The 21,067-nt window shown below is 40.1% G+C and overlaps 2 protein-coding genes across 3 annotated transcripts; one reads left to right on the top strand and one right to left on the bottom strand.

The window, feature by feature from the left end:
• Window positions 1-109: 109 nt before the first annotated feature.
• parp1 (poly (ADP-ribose) polymerase 1) lies at window positions 110-12,182 on the bottom strand. 2 transcript variants are annotated; one of them, XM_035524658.1, is made up of 23 exons: window positions 11,960-12,182; window positions 10,967-11,129; window positions 10,489-10,604; window positions 10,114-10,328; window positions 7,250-7,343; window positions 6,943-7,059; window positions 6,565-6,741; window positions 6,099-6,282; window positions 5,707-5,847; window positions 5,286-5,528; window positions 5,139-5,207; window positions 4,855-4,987; window positions 4,548-4,743; window positions 4,295-4,423; window positions 3,891-3,974; window positions 3,414-3,536; window positions 2,835-2,963; window positions 2,617-2,715; window positions 2,134-2,286; window positions 1,776-1,903; window positions 1,602-1,663; window positions 1,385-1,499; window positions 110-1,109 (listed from the first exon to the last, which is right to left on the bottom strand). In XM_035524658.1, the coding sequence occupies exons 1-23, from the start codon at window positions 12,080-12,082 to the stop codon at window positions 1,028-1,030; spliced, it is 3,075 nt and encodes a 1,024-aa protein (XP_035380551.1). In that variant the 5' UTR covers window positions 12,083-12,182; the 3' UTR covers window positions 110-1,027. The 2 variants fall into 2 exon arrangements, with proteins under 2 accessions (XP_035380551.1, XP_026855307.2); XM_026999506.2 differs by having other exon boundaries at window positions 5,139-5,204.
• Window positions 7,352-10,104, top strand: LOC113570830 (adenosine receptor A1-like). Its single transcript, XM_035524660.1, has one exon. It carries the CDS (start codon window positions 8,434-8,436, stop codon window positions 9,580-9,582), a length of 1,149 nt encoding a protein of 382 aa, XP_035380553.1. The 5' UTR covers window positions 7,352-8,433; the 3' UTR covers window positions 9,583-10,104.
• Window positions 12,183-21,067: the final 8,885 nt, after the last annotated feature.

Raw genomic sequence — 21,067 nt, 5'->3', positions numbered from 1 at the left:
TTCCATACACTTCCAAAGACCCATAATAAATGTTTGTCCTCAAGTAATTTCGTTCTGCAACATTACATAATTATTCCAACATAGCTATAAATAAGAGCTCAAATCAAGGTAATAGGGCAAAGCATGGATTTATTCAGCGTTCAAAATGCTTGTAAAAAATACAGACAGAAAGCAAGAGTGACAAAATTAGCAACTTGGTATTTGTCACACACAAAGTTAAATCTAACTATTTCACAAACCGTCCTCATTTTGGTATGGTATGCCTACAAAAAAAAATACCCAATGTCAGGATGAGTAGAGTGTTACTCACAATGTGCATCAGCCATCACGCTCTGCCTAGTAATTTGCCATTTTTGAAAGCCTCTGCTTGAAAATGTAGACATTTTTTACCATCCAAGTCTTAGTAAAATAAGAGCAAAAAACAGAAACTAAACTGGGAAGTACACAGAAAACATTTTTTTTTCCAATTTCTAACAGTCCTAATACTAGTGATCCTAGTAAATGTTTAATAAACAAATCAAAACTAACTTACAAGGAACCATTAATTTCTAAAACTGTACAGTATTCATGTTTTCAGTAAAGAAAACAAACACTTGTCATATTTGATAATTATACTTTGCAGTGAGGAAAAAAATATGAAAACAGATTGCACAAAGGCAAACTGAAGTCAAAACACAAAGGTCTATAAAACCAATGGAAGACTGTTCTACCCAATACTGTTAGTAGGATCCAAGAAAGATATCCACTGGCAACTTAAACAAGGCCCTCAAATACTTAAATGAGACCAAATCCCACAATGTTGGATCTTGTCAACAGAAATGACAAGTGTCATACCGCGCATTACTGTATCTAAACATTTACATTGCAAGAAAAACTCGTTACTTTGTACTACCACACTAAAGCAGCAAGGAGAGTACTGCTAAAAGAATTACAAAACTTGTGTGACGGTCTTCTTGCAGTTCGGTGGTATTGAGAGCTGTACTGCAATTAGCAAATGATGGTGTCTACCCAGGGTTTAGCAGCTTCCTCACCAGAGAGATGTTTGGTAATTGAAGCGAAGCTTCAAAAGGTATTTCAGATTCACCTGAGCAACATCATACACAATATACCTGGAAGGCGTGAAGTAAAGGATATCTCCGAGATGTGGTACAGGGTGAAAACAACATTTTATTATAATTATCTCCTGCCTTAAATCTGTGCCCGTTTGAAACTGAACTAACGACACGGGCAAGAATGTAAATGTCACGAATGAATAAATCTAATACTGACACACACGCAAACATAAAATGCACACACGCACCTCTTCAATAGGCAATAAAACCTGGAGAAACAGAGAAAAAAAAAAAATAAAATAATTGAAACAATGGAACAATGGGAAGGATACTCGTTGTAGAGCAGACTTGTGTCATCAATGTTTGTGTTGATGCCTTTGCCCAAGGGAACGTCCACTCCATTCAGAGACACAGTGGCACTTGGATCTGGAGCAGTCCTTCCCAGACCTATAAAACAGCACATCAAAAACCATTTTTGTGCAAATTTTAAAAAAAGGACCTTTATTTGAATTCACATACAGAACTATGTGAAAGAATGCATGTACGTACCTTTCACACTGTGCTTTCCTTTTGGCAGTTTTGTGATATGTGAGGCCTTTTTCAGTTCATGCCTTTAGAGGGGACATGAGCATGGCTCATAAGCATGGCTTATTCATCATGAGACATTAGCTCAACACATGGGCGAGTGAAGTCACGATAGGACAAAAACTCAAATTTACTTACATATTGCCAAGAGCAACCTCTCCTAGCAGAATGAGGCCTACAGGATCAGCCTGGGAGGTGTGGCAGTAGTTGGCACTCTTGGACACCATGTCAGCAAAGTATATACCTTTGCCAAACATATAACCTGTCTACAAAGTACATTGGAAATAGAAAGATAAGAACATCTTCAAGATGAATACATGACTAAACCCTACATTTATTCCTGCCTTCACTTCTCATTGCTACTCCTACTACTAAGTTGCATTCATTTCAAATGTTAATGAAACACACTGCACACTGAATCTTTTAAGTGTTATTGTTTGTTCCTGCAGTTGCAGCTCAAAAGCAGCAGGGAGCGCTATGAAGCACTAGTACTCACCACAGGAGCCTCAGGCGGTGCAATGCGCAGTCCCTGAGACAGGATGCCTGCATAGTTGGTAGTGCGTGAGCCATGCCACAGCAGCTGACAGTTGGGCAGATCTCTGAAGGAGCGGTAGCGCTGGTACTCGCCATCCCTGGCGATCTTAAAGATCTAAAAGGACAAAGAGGAAGGTTTGGATGAGTATATGCCATGCTATAGATTTCTCACAGATCAAGCAACTACAGGGACAGTGTTGATTCTTCATGGAAAACACCTTTTTGGACCAGACCAACTTTGTATTTTTTTTTTTTAAAGTAGTTTACAAAACCTATAAAGCATTCTAAAACGAATGCAAAGACAACATAAACTTTAAAAGAATTAGCACTAGCCAAGTAACAATTTAAGAAGCCACTATGTGATTAAACACTACAGTTGCACTACATTTTACAGAGATTCAACATTTTAAGAAATAAAAAAAATTAATGATCAGTTTTCCCTTACCTCTTCTACCTCCAGTGTGTAGGTATTATGTGTTGCAGCATGAGTGTTCTTTACATACTGAAAGATAACCTGAGCCTCTTCTGATGACTTATCAACCACCTGCAAAATAGCCATCAAGGTAGTACTACTGAATTATACTTAAACTACAGCAAGTATTTCATATCATGCGTCACATGTTGAAAACGATTTTTAGTCCACACACAATGAATAAAGCAAACCTCAATCTTGGTTTTGAGTTTCTCGTAGTTTATGTCAATAGGATCTTTTTTGTTATCCTCAGTGCCTCCACGCAGCAGGCTGTAGGCCACCTCAATGTCCAGGAGGTTGTCCAGCATTTGAACTTTAGCCTGAATAAGAGGAGGGAGAACTGATCAATTATTCACATTTAAGTATTACTAAATCACAGCTGTAAAACTGTGGTTACTATCCTATGAAAACTGTTACCAAGTTGGAAATATTTTCCATAGTTTGTGAGTATTAAGGTAAAAACTTGTCATTTTTTCTTCATGCTGAATGTTATCTTCTTAAGATAGTAATAGTATGCAAACATCTTAAATATCAGGTTTTATATTTTTTTTGTACTCATTTTATAAACTTAGAACATCTTGAACATTTGTAGAAAATTGGTTTCTTAACTATTCATAGTCTTTCATAATCGAGAGTTTTCTTAAATATTCACAAAGACTTACAAACAGACTTTGACTTCAGTCGGGCTTTACAGTCTATATCACAAAAGCTCTCTGCTAACCTTTATATGACCAGAGCCCTGACAGATGCGACCTTGTGTCCTCTCTCACCTGAATGTAGTCCAGGTTACTCAAAAGTGGAGGCTTCTTCATCCCAAAGTCATGAGGTATCAGAGTGTAGAACTGATTGGACAGATCCAGGATCACAGATTCTGAAGCCCTGTCAGACACAGCCTGATGCAGAGAGAGAAAGATGGAAAAAAAAACACTCGCATGTAATGGATGCTACTTTGCTTATGTGACTCTTCCAAACTGGGACAGTCACAGCCTGACAATAATACTTTATAATACTTTGATAATACATTTTTGTAAACTAAAGCTTTATCAGAGACAAGGCATCCGTGCAGGAAAATACAAACACGCATCTAAAACTCTTTTTAACATAAAGTATGGTGATAAGTGACGAGGCACTCAGTCCCCACAGCTAAACCCAATCCCCACTGCTGTACATAGTACATAAAGTGCAAAGTTACGATGGGGTGAAACGCATGACCCGTTTCCGACTCTCAGGAGAGGAGATGCGCTGACCTGCTGCACTTGGCTGAGGAGAGCATATGCACTCTGGATCTGCCTCTTGCTCAGCTTCCCCAATGGCATCTTCTGCAGGTCAATCTGGTAGAACAGTCGTATAGGTTGTCATTTCAGTAGCTTCACACAGAGCTTAGAACACCTCACATACTGTCCCAACTTTGAGAGGTGGTACAACAGTCCAGAGATTTAAGCACCAATACATTACAACTTTGCTATTTAATTATCAGTTTTTGAACTGGTGCTGAATTTTGTCCAGTATATGAAAAGTCACTGTTCAACAGTTTAGCACAATAGCCTAAAACGTAATCCTCTATATTATCTCTTACTTCAGTGTTACTTTACTAGTGACTCTGCATCTCTTGCCACAGAAGCTCATTTTCTTCTTAATGAAAACAACACACCTCAAACTCCACCATGGCTTTCTTCATGCTCTCCACATCAAAGATCATGCGGATTAGCTCTTGGACTGGTTTGGCCAGCTGGGACTTGGTGCCTGTACTGGCGGTCAGCTTCTTCACTGCCTCCTCATCCTGGGGAAAAGAGGACAGATTTAAAATAACCTTCCACACTGCCAGTCATTTCTGTATACACCAACTCTGAATGCTTTTGAATCATGACTTTCAACTAACCGCATGTGGACCAGGAAGTATGTACCTGTCCATAATCAATCTCAAGAGGGTAAAATTTGTTGGGGTATTTAGTAAAGCTGCTTGAGGTCCAGGAATTGCCCGTTTTCTCCTCATACACATTGCGGAAGTTATCCATGGCAGAGTTCTTGTCATAAAACTTTTCCAGCTTGTTTCCCCCGATTGTTGTTCCCACTCGCCCCCATGACCTGAACACCCAATACCTAAGCAAAACAAAAACAAAAAAAACCAACAACATTATTTTGACTGTTAATGACTGCCTTAAACACTACTAAAGCACCGTCAGATGGGACGTCCCCAGCTCTGATTCTCACCGCTTCTGGACGTCATCCTCCAGGAGCTGCAATTTGTAGTAAGAGTTGGTTCCTCTGACAATATCCACTAGACCGAGAGTAGCACTGTAGATCTTTCCATTCTGATCCAACACATGAGCACAGTTCTCTAGACCTGAGAACACATCATTATTAAGAAAAGTTCAATCACTCCAAACAGTCAGTTAGATCAGACCTTCAGAAACTACTGGAAAATAATACATGACCCACAAACAAATAACAACTACCTTTTAAAGAACTGTAAGAAAAGATTTGTTTCTCCTAACCTGAATCTGGGTCGACTGCTGCTCCACCTTTTACGGTGAGCTTCATCTTCTTGGACTTGCTGCCACCTGCTAAATCAGAACAGTGCTCACTCACAAAGCAAGCACAAAGCAGTCTGAGCAGTTCAGCTCTGCACAACAGCTCCTAACCTTCTTCCTCTTTGCCTCGCCCCGTGCTCTTTGAGGTCACGGCTCCAGTTGACTTGGAGGCCGCTGGTGGAGCCTGAGCCTCGACTTTAACCTCAGCCCCCCAAGGGGAGATGCCATGCAGGGAAATCAGCTCCTGGAGGGCCTTGCCTGAGGACTTGATATCAGTAAGGAAGTCCTCTGCCACTACACGCACGCCCGCATCTCTCACCTCCTCCATCTTTTTACTCATCTTTTCAACCTCCTCTGAAAGAGTAGAAACACCATTAGCAGAGCTCCAAATTGGATGATGAATCCCATCATTCCCCTGGGAAAGCCCCTCAAAGCCCTTAAAGTTCCACTGACTCACACACAGTGAGATATATAATGCACAGCACCATGAGTCAGCAAAGGTATTTGCACGCACACACACAACGTCACTCACTCTTGGAGCTAAGGCAGAAAGCAGCTTTATTGACGGTGCCCGTGATTTTGCCTCCCAACTCCTCCACGACAGCCTTCAGCTCGTCTTTGTTCTTACTCAGCTTCCCCACCGCCAGCACTTTGAGTCCGGTCAGAGGTTTATCTGGAGATGCAGCACAGTGCAACCGACTTGAAAGTCAGTCACCCCAACGGATATCCATCAATCAGTACTTATAGAAGGAAGCATCAGACTACTCTTTTACTAATCCGTTACACCGCACTGAAATTCCCAATGATCATTCACGAGCTTTACAGACGTCCTTGCTGCTGGATCATCTACACTATTCGTGATTCACTCAGTTTACCAGTCAGAGTGAGAGTGCAGCCTGGTTTGGCCGTGGGCGAGACACTGACCGACAGGCACTTCCACAGGGGTACCAGTGGGGGCACTGGAGGTACTAGAAGCAGAAGAAGCCGCCGGAGCAGAAGCAGCCGCTGACTGGGCAGGAACAACGGTGGCAGCAGGAGCGTCTTTGGGGAACACACGATCTTGCCGCTTAAACTTGAACTTCTTTAGGAAAGGAATTTCATGAAACTCCTGAAGTGGAACAGAAATGATCAGAGTAGAACAGCAGCAAACTCCAAGTGCTGGCAGGCATACAGGCACACATTAGAACATGAAGAGAAAAGCATTTCTGAGATTCACAGTAAATGAATGTTTTCTTTTTTATATCTTATTACTCTAAGAGAGTAATAAGGAAACAGCATATAATCAATTACTATAATGCAACAGATTTTGTTCCATAATCAAAGTGTAAGCCTCATACAAAATAATAATAAAAAATAAGAAGAAATATAAAAGTCTTATCCAAGCACCAACCTTAGGAGTGACCCAGTCTTTACGGTTGGGCGACTGAGTCTTAAACACACACTTGGTCCAAGCAGAGATGTCTCCTGTACAGTAATAGGCATCGCTTTTGAACACAAGCTGACCTTGGCATGTCTCACAAGGCTTCAAGGATCCAAAAGCCATGCAGTCAGACAGGCGATCCAAGATCTGTCAACCACACAGATTCAGGAAGCAAGAACTTTAATGGCCTAGCTTGGCTGCAATGTCAAACCTTTAGGATTTTGGAATCCTTCATTCAAAACAGAATGCAAACTTTGTATTTCACGTCCATTCGTTGCATTAACCATGCCTCAACATTAAACCATATATAATGTTTACTTTCTCTGAATTACAGCACACTGAACTTACGTTGGATTCTCCTGATGGAACTTCCTGCCCATTAGCAATGAGTAGCTCCTTCATGTCATTGGTTGAACAGTATTTCTTCAACTTGTCTTTAATTCCCCATATCAACTGACTCTGTTCCTATAACAAGGCAAATCAGCATATAAATGTAACTAAGTGAATAAGTTTTTACTGAGCAGTTATAGACCTTTAAAGATCCAAGAAAATTCATATGGGTAAAATGCACAGAAAACATTTTCAAAATCAAAGGCATGCCGTTAACCAAAAAAGAAAGAAAGAAGCACTTTCACTTTTTCCTCTTGGCTCTAACCTTCATCTTCATCTCCAACTGCTTCTGCAACTCCTCCTCTTTTTTCTGCTTTTTGGAGACTCCTGCCCCATCAACACTATCTGCCTTCCTCTTCCTAAGAAAGAAAAAGACATTTCAATCTTTCCAGAATCAATACACATTGAATTAGCTTCATCACTAACCATCTGTTAACCCTCACCTTAACTTAATGAACTGCCTAATCCCTTCAGATCTGGAAAAGGTACATACCCGGCCTCATGACTGTATTGTAACGCTTTCAGAATGTTTTCTGAGCTTTATCATCAGGCACAGCTGACCAGTACTAGCTTATATTAATAAAAGGCTTTGTTTTCGTAGTTCAACAACACACAAATAAGCCACGGAACAATGAAAGTCCAAGTACTAAACTCAGAACCGCAATAGGTACAATCAAACCTAGTGGGCATTTATCAGCGGAGCTCATTAGGAGTTTGCTGGTCATCTGAGGCAGGGTCATGTTGGCACATGCTCACAAGCCCCAGGAGCCATTATGATGGGCATCATTAATTAAATCCCCCTTCTATAGATGGCCACCCATGGGAAGCTTCATACCATCATTCTACCCCCTCACCACACATCAGAAATCAAACTAATGATTCTGGTGGTAAACAGACAGGCACCGGACAACAACAGAACAAAACATGATGGAAAGAATCCACACAAAGAAAATGACACTCTCCAATTAGGAGCGGAACTCTTATATAAGGGCGCATTTCAACAACCGAGAAACATACGAGCTATGTCACTTAGATTACCTGAAAGTGGTGTATAGGAGAAGAGACAGAGGATGGAGAGAATAGAAATGATAAAACGATAAAAGCAGAGGCTGCTTTTCTAACAGGGTCAGGAGAATCACATCAGAAAATTCAACATCAAATGGGGTGTGCTTCTTTTGGGATAAACAGGTTTCTGTGACAGTAAGATAGCAACAGCAATTCAGTAAGTAACTAACAATTTTGATGAATGTGTTTGTGTGTTTTAAATTAATTAATGACATACTTCAACATGTCAAAAATCTGCAAACATCTTGTGTATTGTACATTAAAAGTATGTGTAAAAATAGCCTTTGTATCCTGGAACGACACACTTTGAGCAAACTGGTATTATGCTTTATACTATGAGGTGTACACTAACAATTGTTTATTTTACCTTCATTTTTACAGCACATGATGAATGAGACTGCCACCAATTTCACTTCGTCACCAACTCTGCTCTATACAAAAACCACCATTCCAAACATCACCTATTATCGAAACACCAGCCTACTGATAATCGCCTACAGCACGATCCCCGCAACAGCAGTCACTCAGCCGCGCCCCCAGGTGAACACGACCCTTTCAACCCCAGCCACGACTCCTGCTGACCCTGTGACATCCCTGAACATGCCCTACGTGGTGGCCGAGTTGGTCATCGCCTTCCTTTCCACAGTAGGCAACCTGCTGGTGTGCGCTGCCGTGGGGCTCAACCGGAAGCTGCACACGGTCACTAATTACTTCCTGGTGTCGCTGGCAGTGGCCGATGTGTGCGTGGGTGCGCTGGCCATCCCGTGCGCCATCCTGACAGACATGGGCACCCCACGGCACAACCTGTACCTGTGCTTGCTCATGCTGTCCGTGCTCATCATGCTGACTCAGAGCTCCATCTTCAGCCTGCTGGCCGTAGCGGCGGAGCGCTACGTGGCCATCTTTATGCCCTTCCGCTACCACAGCCTGATGAGGCCACGCAACGCGCTGCTCATCATCCTCGTCACCTGGGTGCTGGCCTTCCTCATCGGCCTGGTGCCCCTGATGGGCTGGCACAAGACGCCGCCCGCCTCCGGCTACTGCTTCTTCGTGTTTGTGGTCGACATGACCTACATGGTGTACTTCAACTTCTTCGCGTGTGTGCTGGCGCCCCTGGTGGTGATGTTCCTCATCTATGCGCAGATCTTCGCTGCAGTGAAGCGCCAGATGAGGAGGATCGCGGCGGACCGCGGCGGGACGGCCGGCGGTGAGGGCGCTGCCAAGATAAAGAGGGAGATGAAGACGGCCACGTCGCTCTTCCTCGTCCTCTTCCTCTTCACGGTCTGCTGGATCCCGCTGCATGTGATAAACTGCTTCCTGCTGCTGTGCCCATCGTGCCCCGTGCCCCTCCCACTCCTCCTCACCGCCATCATCCTTTCGCATGCTAACTCGGCTGTTAACCCTTTTCTCTACGCCTACAAAATGAAATCTTTCAGGGAGGCCTTTAAGGGCATCTTCCTGTGTTGCAGAGGTGCAAGCATGGGAGAAGATCACCGTGACAATGGAGGAGGGACTGCCGTACCCAGAGCATGAACTGCTTTTTGAAGTGTACTCTTTCTTTGTCATTAACAAAATCTGTCTGAAATCAATGAATGATTAGTCAGACTTAGAAAAATTATGCAGACCAATAATATTACTTTCCTTTTGACATAGTATTGCGAAATAAGACATATTAAATATTTATATAAATGAATATATTATTATCTTTGTAAATAAAGTTATTTTGTAGTTTTCTAAAATTATTACTGTCTTTACTTTTAAGCTGCCTGCAGGGGTACACTATCAAAAACAAGTAAGAACTTTTATTTCTAGTTCACTCATGCAGATGTGCTGGACTTGACTGAATGTAGCAGAAATATTTAGATCTAGAAATACCTTGCATATAATAGCAAGCTGCTGCAAGAAATATGCATGCGAAGCCCTATTACAGGTAAAATGGCTTTGTAGTAAGTAGAATAAAATGCAAACATGCGACTGTAAAGAGCATGAAAGTAAACACCTTTCCGCTCTTAACTGTAAAAAAAACAAAAAAACCACACAACAAGGTTTGAGCCTCCCACTCACCCTTCACCCTTGACAGCAGGGAGCCTCTTCTTCAACTCCACTTTGTCCTCATCTCGCAGGGCAGCGAAGCCTTTCAGCTGAGAAGCGCTGTACTCTGGTTTAAAGGCCAGCTCCTCCCGCCGGCTCACAAAGCAGCCGGTGTGATACCAGCGGTCGATCAGCCCCAGCTGAGGTTTCTCTGGGTCCACTGTCTTTTTTGATACGCGGATCTGGTCCTGGGTGGAAAATTAAATGAAGCACGTTCACATGACACTCTTAATTTCAAAAGGGCCACATCGGGGAACAGAGCAATGAGTCCTTTAATCAATTTTAATACCAAAAAACTAAAACAAATAAACAAACAAACAAAAAAAACAAAACAAAACTGAGGAATACCTTCTCAATTTTCTGTTCACAGCCCTTGCAGGTGCTTCTGTTAGATTTGGCATACTCCACTGCAAAGTCATTCAGTGTCTTTTCCCCTTTAGCAGCTCCTTTCTGGTCACTTTTCCCTGACAGAACAGTGAAGGAAGAGGTACATTCACACTTTAGAGTAATAAATCATGACACCGTGAAATTATGGAAAAATTCTACAACAGTGACCAGGTTATGCATAAGTACTAAACCAGGCAATTTCCAGGTTGAAGTAAAGACAAGAAAAAGCAATGCATGTAAAAGTAGAAGTAAGTGTTACCTACTTATTAATCATGTTATTTGCAACACTTATCAAAAGAGGAAAACTACAACATATGTTACTGAGATCAATTTATGATCTTATTTACCAGCCAATACATCAGCCAACATAAACAACATGCTTAAGAAAGCTTTGGAAATAAAATATATTATACTTTGTTTTAATAAAACAAAAAAATACCTCCAGTAGCACCTCCACTTTCAATGGCTTTCTTGACCTTCTCCTGATCCTCCCAGCGAAGATCAGAAAATCCAGATATGTCTGAGGAAGACTGGACTGATGCCCGGAGCCAGAAGCAGGAGAAATGATGCCAGTGTGGCACTTTGCCATCAAACATGGGAGACTGGGGAGGAACCCACAATTTAACGTCTTTAGCAGGAACTGTATCTTGATGTCATAATACACTACAATCTGTGGCAACCATCTTTGACAAGCAAGTCTAAGTATATTTACAAAGAATTATTAGCTACATCACTTGAGATAATCCATAAATTGAAGAGAATAAGCAAATCACTTTCCAAAACAACACTACTTCCACCGCACTTCACAAAATTAATGTAAACCCTGAAATGAGGATTTGTTGGATTTCATTATCTAAAAAACAAAGACAAGTAATTTAGCTAGTTATCATCCCTTTTCCTTTCTTACTATATATCCGTGCTGTGTCCGTAGCTCCAATTAGCCACTAGATAGCCATGGATGGTTGCAAATATCGCAATTTAGCTAGCAATTTATGGCTAACGTAAAGAGGCAGACTAGCTACATCTTGTTGCTTTATTACTTAAGGATGAAAATTTGGCTATGGCTGGTGTGTGTGTGTGTGTTATAATATGCATTGCTATCGCACACCACAACACACAAGGTCCTGTTTTCTTCTTTGATTTATGCGACTTATATCTATCTAACTTTTTATGTTATGCAAAGGAATGGCCGGGTTTGCTACCTAGCTATCTAGGCGACATCTATTCAATTAGCAGCCAAGGATCCATTTAAACGCCTTTTTAGTAGGAATCAGGCCTCGGACAGTACCAAAGAAAGCACACATGCGCTGACAAACTATTTAGCTAAATGCATCATATTTAACATCGACTCAACGTAAACATTATATTGCGGTATAAATCTCATTAGCAACACATGGTCAATACTGCTAGCTAGCGACGTTACGGTCTTTACCTGCACCATAATAGCCATTCTTAGCGAGTCCTTAGCAATGTTTTCTTTGCATTTCTTGCAAGAAGCGCGTCCACTTTTTGCATATTCGGCTTTGTAAAGCTTGTCATCCTGTACATCTGCCATTTTACAAATTACGGTTGAAAATGTGAATTCGCAGACTTATATTAAGTTGCAGGACGAACAATCACAATGTAATCGTAGCCCGCGTGCAGTGGTACCGTACCGCGCAGAATAACAGACAAAACTAATCGAGTCAGCACTCGGGATGCCTCCTTCAATCGGTGCTCATCAAGCCCAGTGTCATAGATAACCATACTGCTCAAAATGAAGTTTACTTCAGTTAAATACAAGTCTCTGAATTTACGGTGACTGTCTAACTAAACGGGTGTCCTGCTCTTGGATTATGAATAGACTATACAGTAATGTGTTTTATTGCTCTAACGTGAGTTCATTCTCAAGGCCTAAATACGATGCCTTAGACCAGAGAAAATACTTTAAAGTACAGCACAGGGTAGGCTACTCTCAGAGCTCTACTATCAGAGAAATACCGATGGAATAACAGTTGTGTTACAACAGCTGGGGCATTCTTGCAGAGATGTGTTTTGTAAACAATGCTGATAGTGAAAGATTTGCCTGTAACAAATGAGTAAACAGTAATTGGTAAATTTGTACTAAATAAATATGTCAGACTGTTATCAACCTGTTTTAAACAGTTTAATGTTATAAAGGAAATGTATGAAGAAAAAATATATATTGATACTGTCACCAGTGCTTCTGTAAAAAGAAACTATTAATAGGTATGAGAAATTGCAGAGTGGAGAAAACACTGTAGTAGTGACATTGTGAGATAAAGTCACTGTGGTTTGCATTTTGTAAAAAATCAGTATCTATTTGGCCAGGATACTCTAATCATCAATAGCTGGCTACATACCTTGGATTTTTGCATCATATTGTGTGCAAGCTGCTCATAAAGATAGGGTTTTGAAGATTAATGCAATATTGCAAAAAATGCCTTTTGATTTTATGTTAATGCATTCTCAGCCCAAAAAACTCTCACAGGTTGCACTGAGAATTGAATATAATTGAAGCAATAGCTAATTAGTATGGATATGACTTTTTAGTGCTTCTGATTCTTTGCAATATTCCTATATACTGATTGAACAATAAAATAAAATCCAGTGTGTATAGTAAAAACAAAAACAAAAAAACAACCAAATAAAAAAATTGCTAAATTTCTGACAGTAAACTGAACATTCAGCTTCATCATATGAAACATGGAACCAAATAGTTAGGATTGTATGTACAATCAATGGGTCTAAAATTTGCTTGACTTCTAATTCACTGCTGATGCAATGTTGAGAAGTTAATAAAAGTCCCATCATCAGAATGGGGCTAGAGCTGTTTGGCCTTTTTTACTGGTCCTGCAGGTGGTTTCTCAGATGTGGATGGTCTTGGAGCTTGTAGTGCCTTTGGAGATTCCCCACTGGAGATGCCTTTTACTCTGGAATAAGTCTGAGGGCCTGGGAAACTGGCAAATGATGTTCTGGTATCATAAAGAATTCTTAGGAAAGCTAAATATCAATTCCCTGTTCACAATTAAGCAGTGTTGACATGCTTATAATAGCATGTAAGTAGGAAATTATTCATGTATTTATAGACATACTATATGTTGAAATATCATTTTAACTCTTTGTACACCAAAACCACCAAATGGGTCAAACATTCTTCACTTTTATAATTGCATAGTTTTTAACATTAGTTTCATTGTAGTTACTGAATCATTCACAGTAGTAGAAAGGCAACATATGTGGATCAGTGCATTTCATTGGTATTGCATTTAAGTCCTGAAGTTTCAAATACAAACAGCATGTTCCTCCTTGCAGGGCCATTGCTGGACTGCTGTCTCTTGCTGCTTTTGATTAAGTAGGTTTGCAGGTGGCCTTGCTGACCACTCGCACCCTTTAGGAAAATCTCCACATGCAGCTCCAACATAAATCTCAGGTCGGTCAGAATGTTCCGCGTAGGCTCAGGGACCTGGATACTCCCACTGAAGCCCGTGCTGTCCATGGGACTCCCTGTATTCAATGTCAGGGCCCCAGATATCTTACCGCAGCTTGGCAATGCCAATGAGCCCGGTAACAATGGGGCTTTGTGAAATTCCTGTTGGGCAGCAGTTAAGGTTAAGAAATTCTGACATAAACTATGAAAATGAAGAGAGTAATCCAAATAGTGCTGGCAGAACAATAAAGGTCTAATGACCTCACCTACGTGGAGTTGGAAGTTGTGGGAGGAGTGTCTGTTCATTCCTCTCAGGGTGTTCTGCATCGCAAGTGCAAAAAGCACCAGCTCACTCAGGTGATGCCAGCTTCACCCAGCAAAGGACTGAGGAGCCATTAAATACATGAGATAATCCAATACTAAAATGCATGAGTTTAACCTAGGACAGATAAGGCAGGGTAAGTTTGTATACGTCAGACAAAAATACATTTGACCTGCTGTACAAATATTAAAAAAAAAAACATAGAAAAATTATATATAAAATATAGAAATGAAAATCGATTTAAATAAAATAAAGGTAATCTAGAATGTAAGAGTTGAAAATAAATAAATATAAAAGTGTAAAGTGTATTAAAACAAATACAGCTAGGAGTTAAAAGATGAAGATAAAAGCTTGCAAAACAATACTGTTCCTGAGAGCTATAAACAGTGTCTTAAGCCTAACTGAAAGCTAGACTGAATAAATAGGTACAAAGTTCAATAGAACACCTAAGTTGTGAACCAGGTCATGTGATTTGATGGCTGTCAAGATAGGCAATAAGTCTATGTCTTTCTTTTTTGTTCTCAAATAAATCTTTATTTGGTTGCAGGAAATTTTGGGGTACTAGTTTCAACCTAGCCTAACCACAACAACCAAGTATTTCTCCTGGATGATAAAACACAGGACTAATGCCACTGGGAGTTCCAGCTGTGTACCATATGGTACTGATCATGGCCAGGCCCACCTCCCGAAAGCAGTGAGTATGTGCTCTCTGGGTGCTCTGGGATTCCAGACTCACAGTAACTGTCCCTCAGGATCTTTATCCTCATGTTCCTACACACACCCACCCACACACACGCATACGTACTTACACACACCAACACAGTACACAGTTTATTAGCAGATAAAAGAGGTATGAAGCATGTGGTGAGTTGAAGAAATGGACCGTACTTTATTGAGCTCTTTCACCTCAGCCAGTTGGTCACAGCAGCAAAACAGCTTGTTAAGGTTGCGCAGCAGTGCACCAGCTCCTGTGCAAAGATATCCCTGGATATCCACAGACAGAATGCTGAAAAAAGAACAAAAGATGCAAGAAAGTGCAAGAGAAATCATGCATGTGACATACCTGCAATTATTCACTACAGTTTATTTTGTCACATAAATCTCCATTGAACCCTTTATCATCTTTTATGGATAACAGCATGCATCTTACACTTAATAAAATATAGATTTAGAATATAAAACTCTATGAAGTAAGCAAATATTAAACATCTCAAAAGACCAGCAAGCTTTATATTTTTAGCCTGATATTGCACTGTGCATTATAGCCAGACGGAGGCAGTGTTGGCAACCTGATGAGTGCAGATCTTGTAGAACTACTCAGCCAACAGCTCATCCTCCATGGAGGCCACATCACCAGTCTCTAAGGTAATGAAGTGAAGCAATACAGACAACACCCATAAACCTATGTCTCTCTGTCTTTTTTTTTTTAATCATTATCTGTCTTACTTGCACTCTATGTCTACATACACAAACACAGCCAAACAGCCCCAGGGTTGGTGCATGTACTAAGTCTGATATGGGATGTAGTCCAGTGCAATGGTTTGGGGTAATACATGACAACATTTCCTATCATATGAATTACTCTATATAATCACACAGTCTTGATAAACGTGAATACAAACCCTTCCAAGGACATGAAGAAGCAGATTGTGAAGTCTTTAGATGCTCTGAGCCAAAATGCCAGGTTTAGAACTGAGCACATTATCACTGGTAACAGCTAAAACATCTTTGTTCTCCTGACCCATAGTTAATATTAGTGTTTAAAATTTGGTGTTTTAGATCAGCTCTGCCTCTGCCTGTTGCACTACAACCTATAAAACAAAATATAAACCTACTGATTAATGAATACAACATAATTTCCAAAAAAGTTGGAATGCTGTGTAAAATGTAAATAAAATATAATGCAATTATATGTAAATCATCATTAATCCCTTTATCTACTTGAAAATAATACATAGATGACACATCAAATGTTGAAAGTTTTTTTTTTTAAATTAATTAATTAATTTGAAAAATACATGCCAATTTTATATTTGATACCTGCAACACATTTCAAAAAGTTGGGACAGAGCAACAATTCACTGGAAAAGTTGTGTATTGCTAATATAAACAGGTGGAACATCTCACAACTAATTATGTTAATTTGGAATAGGTCAGTGACATGATTGGGTATAAAAAATAACATCCCAGAGAGGCAAAATCTCTCACAAGTAAAGCTGGGAAGGGGTTCATCACTCTGTGAAAGACTGTGTGCAAATAGTGCAACAATTTATGTATAATGTAATAATAAGAATAATTCCTCAAAATAAAATTGCAAAGAATTTGTTGATTTCATCATCTACAGTCCACAATAACATTAAAAGTTTCAGAGAATCCAGAGAAATCTATACACGAGGGCCATGGCCGACTAACTTCTTGTTCTCAGGTGGCACTGCAGTAAAACCAGGCATGATTCTGTGTTGAAAATCATTGCATGGTCCCAGGAACTCTTCCAGAATCCACTGTTTGTGAACACAGTTTTTCAGTGCATTCACAAATGCAAGGTAAAACTATACCATAAAAACCCCCAAAACAAAACATATATAAACAAGATCCAGAAATGCCAACCTCTTCTCTGGGCTCAATCTCTTAAAATGGACTGAAGTGAAGGGGAAACGTTTACTTCCTGTGATCTGACAAATCAAATTCTTTTTGGAAATTATGGATGCTGCATCTTTTGGGCTAAAGAGGAGATGCACAATCTGGCATGGATGACTTGCCCATCTGTGAAGGCACCATTAATGCTGAATATACTGTATACAGATTTTGGAGCAATATATACTCCCATCCAGATGACGCCATTTTAATGTTATTTCAGCAGGACAATGCCAAACCACATTCTGCATGTATTACAACAAAATGGCTCCGTAGGGAAAGTCTGGGAACTAATCTGGCCTGTCTGCAGTCCGGACCTCTCAACCAACTGAAAACATTTGGCACATAATGAAACAAAAATACAACAAAGGAGGCCCTGAACTCGCAAGCAGCTGAAATCCTATATCACGCAAGAATGGGAAAACATTTAATTTTCAAAAGTATGGCATTATAAAAATTATACACTGCCTGGCCAAAAAAAAGGTCACACACTCTAATATTTTGTTGGACCGTCTTTATCTTTGATTATGGCATGCATTCGCAGTGGCATCGTTTCCACAAGCTTCTGCAATGTCACATTTATTTCTGTCCAGAGTTGCTTTAATTTATTCCCCTAAGATCTTGTATTGATGATGGGAGATTTGGATCACTGCCCAAAGTCTTCTCCAGCACATCCCAAAGATTCTCAGTGGGGTTCAGGTCTAGACTCTGTGGTGGCCAATCCATGTTTCACAATTTGAGCCCGATGAATCCTGTCATTGTCATCTTGGAATATGCCTGTGCCATCAGGGAAGAAAAAATCCATTGATGGAATAACCTGGTCATTCAGTATATTCAGGTAGTCAGATGACGTCATTCTTTGGGCACATAACATTGCTGAACCTAGACCTGACCAACTGCAGCAACCCCAGATCATAGCACTGCCCCCACAGGCTTGTACGGTAGGCACTAGGCATGATGGGTGCATCACTTCAACCACCTCTGTTCTTATCCTGATGCGCCCATCACTCTGGAACAGGGCAAATCTGGACTCATCAGACCACATGACCTTCTTCCATTGCTCCAGAGTCCAATCTTTATGCTCCCTAGCAAATTGAAGCCATTTTTGCCAGTTAGCCTCATTGACAAGTGGTTTTCTTAAGGCTATACAGCTGTTTAGTCCCAATCCCTCGAGTTCCCTTTGCGTTGTGCATGTGAAAATGCTCTTACTTTCACTATTAAACATATCCCTGAGTTCTACTGTTGTTTTTCTACGATTTGATTTCACCACACGTTTCAGTGATCGCCGATCACGATCATTCAAGATTTTTTTCCGACCACATTCCTTCCTTGAAGATGATGTTTCCCCACTGTTCTTCTACTTTTTAATAATGCAGTAATTATCCAATGGGAGGCTCTTACCTATTTGCTTAATTAAATCCAGGTGGTGACCTTTTTTTTGGCCAGGCAGTGCATTTCTTCCAATCCTAAATGCTTGCAGTGCTGTTAAAAGAAGCGGTAAAGCAACACTTTTCTGAAACGTGTTGCCAGCATCAAATTGAAAATGGGAATATATTTTTCAAAAAACCATTTCTCAGTTTCAACATTCAGTATCTCATGTTGTACTATTTTCAATTAGATATTGGGTTTAAATGATTTGAATTCTATTTCTACTTACATTTTACAAAGCATTTTGAGATTTGTAAGAAAATTATTTTCCAACTCAGTTATCTGAGGAAGCATTATAGACGCTACAGATGAAGAGCCAAATAGGATTACGTATTCGGCAGTGGTATTAACTCTCTTCAGAGGGTCTATGCCGACGTCACAGAATGCAGAACAGTGTCAACATGGTAAGTGTACAAGCTGCATTCTCACCGGAGGTCCCAAAGTTCAAGGGTTTTATTTAGGGTTACAACACACAGAATAGCCCTTGATGCATTTTTCCCATCTGTTTAATCATACTACATGCACATAAATTCATTGTGTAAACCATTCTGCAGATATACATGACTTGGCTTTAAGCAAGATGGAAATTTTAACATGAATAATATAACTCTACTGGGATTGGAACAGGTAAAAAGCACTGCTACTCTTACATAAATCTGTAATTACAAGAAAATACACAGCGATAAAACATAATCACAAAACCATAGACTTTTTATGAGAAAGACTGAATAGACAGATGGGGTGAAGGATTTGCTGATATATTGGACTATGCTATAGCAGTCAGCAGGCTCGAGTCATATTAACTACAAGAATTATAAACTGCTTGGAACTGGATTTACTATGATGCTACAGAGCTCACAAAATTGGTAGCCAGAGAAAATTCCACATGAGGCTTACCATTTCTAGTGAAAAATAGCAGCTCACCTGTAGAAGCATTATTGCCATCATTATTGCACTCTGCACCACATTTCTCTTCTCATCTTATTTAGTTAAGACTGAAGCCCTAGGTGGGACCTCACATTTAAGATAGGTGCAAGACTGCACAGGAGCTGGTTATAGCTATTATCTTCTGCTATGGAACTGCACGACTCCATCTAAGAAAAGATATCGTCAGATATTGCAGTGTGGTTTGGATAACAGAAGGGTTAGGTGAAGGAATACAGAACAACACCAGAGTGATGAATTTCTTTCCCAAAGAGCACATGTACTGTAACACAAATGAAAATATGACATTTGGTCTGGAAACATGTCTACCAAATTGTGAAAATGTAAAAGGGCCACAGCACTTCACAGTGCTTCCTGACTGAATTTACATAACCACTAGAGAGTAATAATGAGCTAATGCACTGAATTAAGTGTGACAAAGAACAGCCGTTAAACTCTGGTAGGAATTTTTCACTCTTCTAGGCTCGTGGCTAATTTACAAACATGATGCTAAATCCAGTCTATATGACCTGCCTGATGACCTGCTCATGCTGCTATACATGGCTGTTTCTGACACTGGCCTGATCCCAGGTTTAATTGTATTGTTGTCCACTTTTCAGGAAGAGTAGAAATATACTCAGCTAGTTGATTTTTTTTAGCTGCATATAAGATGAAACCAAGAAGGATTTTGCCAGATGACTTTCTGTCACTATTCAGGAAATCATAAGATTATAATATTGGGAATGTGTTTAAATTGGTTTGCTTTCCCAAAAGCATCACAAAGAACTGTTTATCATTACATAGAGTAAATAATGCTTCGAACACTGCCAATTAGGGATGATAATCTCTAAGCATCTTGGAACCAAAGCCCAAATCAGTACTGAATAAAAAACAGTAATGGAGGCAGAACTAAAGCGCTATTGAGAAAGAAATGTGTCTGAGACAGGCCATTAACATATTTTGATAAAAGAATGACTCAAACTAAGTAACTGCGTAACCTAAAATTTATCGGTATATAACAGATTAGAAGTACCAATCATGCAATGTAGTGTACATAAGTGTATTTTCCTTGTTACACATCTTCTCTTGCAAGCTTATTGACCTCTCCACCTCTTTTTGAACCATCTGCTATTTGTGTGGAGTTTAAGACTCTCTCTGGCCTGACTCGTAAAGGCTGATAGCAGGGTTAATTGTTGAAGGAATTTAAGGAAAAGGGCTTGCCTGTCCAACATGCTATTCTGAAACACATCAAATTAATTAGCTATGGGACCTGAGCAGTTAAGTAAGGTGTTTGAAGGAAAGAAATACATTAGGTCTACATGCTGCTCAATATCAGAGCCAAGCATTTAAACAACTTATCAGAGGGAACAAAAGTGAAGGAGCATACCTAGGTATGCTTCCACCTTCAAGAATAATGTAGTCAAGACATGGAGTGCTTCTCTCTTTTCCCTTTGGTTGCATATCTGAAGATGGCCCTCAGTATGAAACATCCTGTCCTCTACTGTATATATCAATGAGTTAATGTCCCTTTTACGTCTTGACTCACTGATCCACATGACCAGGATTTACAGCAAGAACATATAAATGTTATTCACTCTAGATAAGTGTTGTCAGCTGATAGTAAAAAGAGGAAAAGTGATCAGAATAGAAGGAATTGAATTTCCACAAGCCTATATGACATTCCAGGATGACAGCTATAAATACGTGGGGATTGCCCAATCACATGCTAATCATGAGGCAGAAATGAAACATCTAAGTACCTCCAAAGGGTAATGCAGGCACTCAAGAGCAACTTGAGTGGG

The sequence above is a fragment of the Electrophorus electricus genome, chromosome 3, assembly GCF_013358815.1.
Source record: "Electrophorus electricus isolate fEleEle1 chromosome 3, fEleEle1.pri, whole genome shotgun sequence".
Lineage (NCBI taxonomy): Eukaryota > Metazoa > Chordata > Actinopteri > Gymnotiformes > Gymnotidae > Electrophorus > Electrophorus electricus.
This window is presented reverse-complemented; position numbering and strand designations above follow the sequence as displayed.

Excerpts from the sequence above, each read along its gene's own strand:
- LOC113570830 (XM_035524660.1), top strand. The coding sequence starts at position 8,434 with ATGATGAATGAGACTGCCACCAATTTCACTTCGTCACCAACTCTGCTC.
- parp1 (XM_035524658.1), bottom strand. The coding sequence starts at position 12,082 with ATGGCAGATGTACAGGATGACAAGCTTTACAAAGCCGAATATGCAAAA. Across the intron at positions 3,537-3,890 it reads TCCTCAGCCAAGTGCAGCAG|GCTGTGTCTGACAGGGCTTC; the intron begins GTCAGCGCATCT and ends TCTCTGCATCAG. Across the intron at positions 1,664-1,775 it reads GAGGTTGCTCTTGGCAATAT|GCATGAACTGAAAAAGGCCT; the intron begins GTAAGTAAATTT and ends TCCCCTCTAAAG.